The sequence below is a fragment of the Gossypium hirsutum genome, chromosome A08 (genome assembly GCF_007990345.1).
Source record: "Gossypium hirsutum isolate 1008001.06 chromosome A08, Gossypium_hirsutum_v2.1, whole genome shotgun sequence".
NCBI lineage: Eukaryota > Viridiplantae > Streptophyta > Magnoliopsida > Malvales > Malvaceae > Gossypium > Gossypium hirsutum.
The window spans coordinates 87,115,107-87,118,988 of NC_053431.1; the positions used below are offsets into that span (position 1 = coordinate 87,115,107).

The 3,882-nt window shown below is 32.8% G+C and overlaps 1 protein-coding gene across 1 annotated transcript; it reads left to right on the top strand.

Moving 5' to 3' along the window:
* Positions 1-243: 243 nt before the first annotated feature.
* LOC107961408 (probable receptor-like protein kinase At4g10390) lies at positions 244-1,087 on the top strand. Its single transcript, XM_016897577.2, has 2 exons — positions 244-598; positions 726-1,087. Exons 1-2 carry the CDS (start codon positions 244-246, stop codon positions 1,085-1,087), a joined length of 717 nt encoding a protein of 238 aa, XP_016753066.2.
* The last annotated feature ends 2,795 nt before the right edge of the window (positions 1,088-3,882 follow it).

Here is a 3,882-nt window from a genome sequence, read left to right on the forward strand (position 1 = left end):
GTTTCAAAATTTGTCTGCTGGTACTCGCTTTATTAGGTCCATCCCATCCATTTTCTTATTCTTTAGTGCTACCAAACCCAATGCTCATTTTCTGCGTCGCTTCCCTCTCCTTACCTTCCCCTGTTTCCCATACTTACAGTGATCCGCCGACACCCCCTATAAAAACAACCCAACCGCACGTTCACCCTCGAATTGCTTTTCTCATCACTGTTTCTCGTCTTGCTTCTTGCCTTGTCGTTTGCAATGGGGTTGTTATTCAGATGCTACAGACTCAGGAAACTCGAACGCCGTAAATCGACGTCAACCGTTCAACCTGATCAAATCAAGGGAAACGATCTTGGCGTCGAAGGTGAAGGGTTTGTCAGGAAATTCAGATGGGAAGAGATTAAAGCTGCCACTAAGGATTTCTCCCGTGTGATTGGTCAGGGTGGGTTTAGCAATGTTTACTTGGCTAACTTGTCTGGTTCTAGCCATGGAGCAGTTAAGATCCATGCCGCTAGTGATCTACTAAACCAAGTGTTCAAACAGGAACTGGACAGTTTACTCCGACTTCATCATGATAATATCGTTAAGCTTCTTGGTTACTGCGATGATCTTGGTACGTTACATGAGTCTACTGCTTTACTCTTTCAAAAGAAAAAAAGAAGTTACTATTATTGAAATGAGTAGTGTTACTAACTGAAACTTCATGGTATTTGAGTACGCTCCTAACGGGAACTTACAAGAGAAACTACACGAAAGGGAAAAGGAAGTGCTTTCATGGAAAACCCGCACTTCCATAGCTTTCCAACTTGCTCAAGCAATCGAATACCTTCACGAAAAGTGCACCCTCCATATAGTTCATGGGGACATCAAGCCATCTAATGTCTTGCTAGACCAGTATTTTAATTGCAAGCTGTGCGACTTCGGGTCAGCGAAGATGGGGTTTTCTTCAACGGTGGTGCCGCCATCTTGTTCCAGGACGAAGCAAGTAATGGTTGGGTCACCAGGTTACACTGACCCTCATTACTGGAGAACTGGATTGGCCTCCAAAAAGAACGATGTTTACGGCTTGGGTGTTATTATCTTGGAACTCGTGCTGGAATGAAGGCCTTTTGTCCAGAAAAGGGACAACTGTTGACTTCAATTGTGGCACCCAATTTAAGGGACTTAAGTGAGCATGGGGCGGAGGAGAAAGGGGCACAATTGGTGGATCCACGTCTGGCTGGAGAGTTTGACTTGGAAGAAGCCAGGTGTTTGCTTTCAATTGCTGCACTTTGCCTACACCAGTCTCTCACTGTTAGACCTTCTGTTTCTCAAATCATTGAAATGATTAAGGAGAAAATCACTTCCATCGGCTTCCTGTTTACACAAGCCAAAGATTGCCATTAGCAGCTAATTGAGGGTGTTTGGGGTTATGCTTTCAAATTTGAAATTGTTCATAATTAGTTTACTACATTTTTCTTGTGAGTAGATTTGCGAAGTCAAAATCAAGGCATTTACTGCAGAAAGTAAGCCCCTGAATTAGAGAAGGAACAACATTATTGTGGAAATATTTAGGATACGAGTTTGTTTTACTGTAAGTGGATAGACATTGGACAGCTGAATTGGATTTTGATTGTTTAATGCTTCATTTCCTCAAATTGATTGTTTAATTTAGAGATTCGGTTATGGCTTTCTTAAAATAAGAATCCCACTTGCAACATTCGTACGGAAGTTTTTATTTAGGTGGCCATGCAATTTGAAAATCTAATTATTAGAGTAGTAATTATAAAAATTTGTAATTTTCTTGACGTATTTAGTTAACAGATTGTAATTTCATCGTAATTTGTTATATCATATTTAGTTGTACAATCTAATTACATAGTTACATAATTTTTATTTTTAAAAAATACTAATTATTATAAAATTATTTTTAATGGTACTATAAAAATATTACTATGATACAAATAATTTCTAAACAAGTAACAAAAATTAAAATCAAATAATTATATTTATTGTGGTAGTCTAAAAAGGTAATTAACGATACGATTACTAAAAAAAACAAGAAAAATAAGCATCATATTCAAATTTATCTAATTGGTTTAGTTCATATTTGTTGAGCTATTCCCTCTTTAATATATTTAACATATGCCCTTTGTCTTTGACCGAGCTCATCATCATCATCTGAATTTGAATATGCATAATTAAAATTATCAAGATCTCCTTCATGTATTTTTCGAAGTATGGATCATCTCAATTTCACTTATAATTAAAGTTATGAAATATGCAACATGCTAATAGATCCAGTTTGTTTTATGTTATACTAAGGTTATGTTGTTAATATGAGAAATATTTTTTTTAGAACAACAAATGTCTTCTCAACCACATTTCAAAGCCTTAATGTTTTAGATTAAAGAGTTCTCGCAAGCTGCCTATTATTCTTGTGTCTAGTACTATTCTCTCAAATGATATATTTACATAATTAGCATCAACCTTATAATATTTAGGTTTACAATCCAAATAGTATGTAGTTTTAATTATAAAAACTTATATAAACTTAATTTGGAGAAAGACTTATATCATACTAGGTTATATAAAAAATAATATAATATATATAATATATAACCTTTTATAAATTATCCAAAACTTTCATAACACATCTTATAAATAATATAATTTATATCATAATTTTAGACAATTATTACTTTTAAATAAGTTATGATAAAAAAAACTTATAATTTTTTTCATGAATAAGTATATCATTTTTATAATATATATCATAAACACATAAATAAGTTATGTCCATACTTCTTAACCATAACTTTTTATAAATAAATACATTATAACACTTTTATAACATGTTATAAACTTATTTTCTCATAATTTTAAAAAAAATTAGGACTTAAATAATATATTTTTTTGTTATAACTTTATAAATACACATTATTTTTATAATATATATTTTTAGGATTTATATATAATTTTTTTCCATGGTCATCTTAAACACTCATTTATGTTCATGCTTATTGTAACAACCCGATTTAGGGCCTAGTCGGAACAGTGGTCTCGGGACCACAAATTTGAAGATAGAAAAGTTATTTTTTTATGAGGTTATGGTACGATTATATTAGTGCATGAAAAATTTGGTGAGTTAATTTTAATGTTTTCAGGCCTGATTGCGATAAAAAACTAAATCGCATAAAAGGCAAAAGTTGCATTCTAGTACCCCAAATGTGTTAAATAGCTAGAGAATCAAAATTTGGAGTATTTAAAGGGCAATTAGACCCTTTTTAAAGTGCTTGACCGGCCATGGGAGACAAATTGGTCAAAAAGTCCAAGTTTGGTTGGGTTTGGTGGCTAATTTGACTAAAATAGAAATAAAATAAGAAAAAAAATGATATCACCTTCTCATCTTCTTCTCTACCATCGAAAATATCAGCCAAAAAAGAGGTTTGAAAGCTCAAAAATCTGCAACAACTTAAGGCACTCATAAGTAAGTGATTTTAATGAGTTTTCTTCAAGATTTTTATATTTTTGAGACCCTTGAAGCATGAGCTTTCAAATGAGGGTGATATCTTACAAAATAGTCAAGAGTTTAGGATTTTTCCATGTATGTATTTGTGATATATGCTGAGTTTTTATGGAAGAATATGAGTCCTAGTTGTGTTATAAACAACTTTTGTGAATGGTTTTAGCATGAAAACACCTAAATGGACTATTTTGCATAAGTTGTAAAATAGGTGGTTAGTGGGTGAAATAGTGAGAATTTGGGATTTCTATAGTAGTAAAAAGAGTTTAGCTAGGCTTGAAATATGAAGAAATTCGATAAAAATTGATTTTCGGGCATAGGGGTAAAATGGTCATTTTGCCAAGGCCTAGGCGCAAAATGGTCATTTTACCAAAGTTATGAATTTATGAATG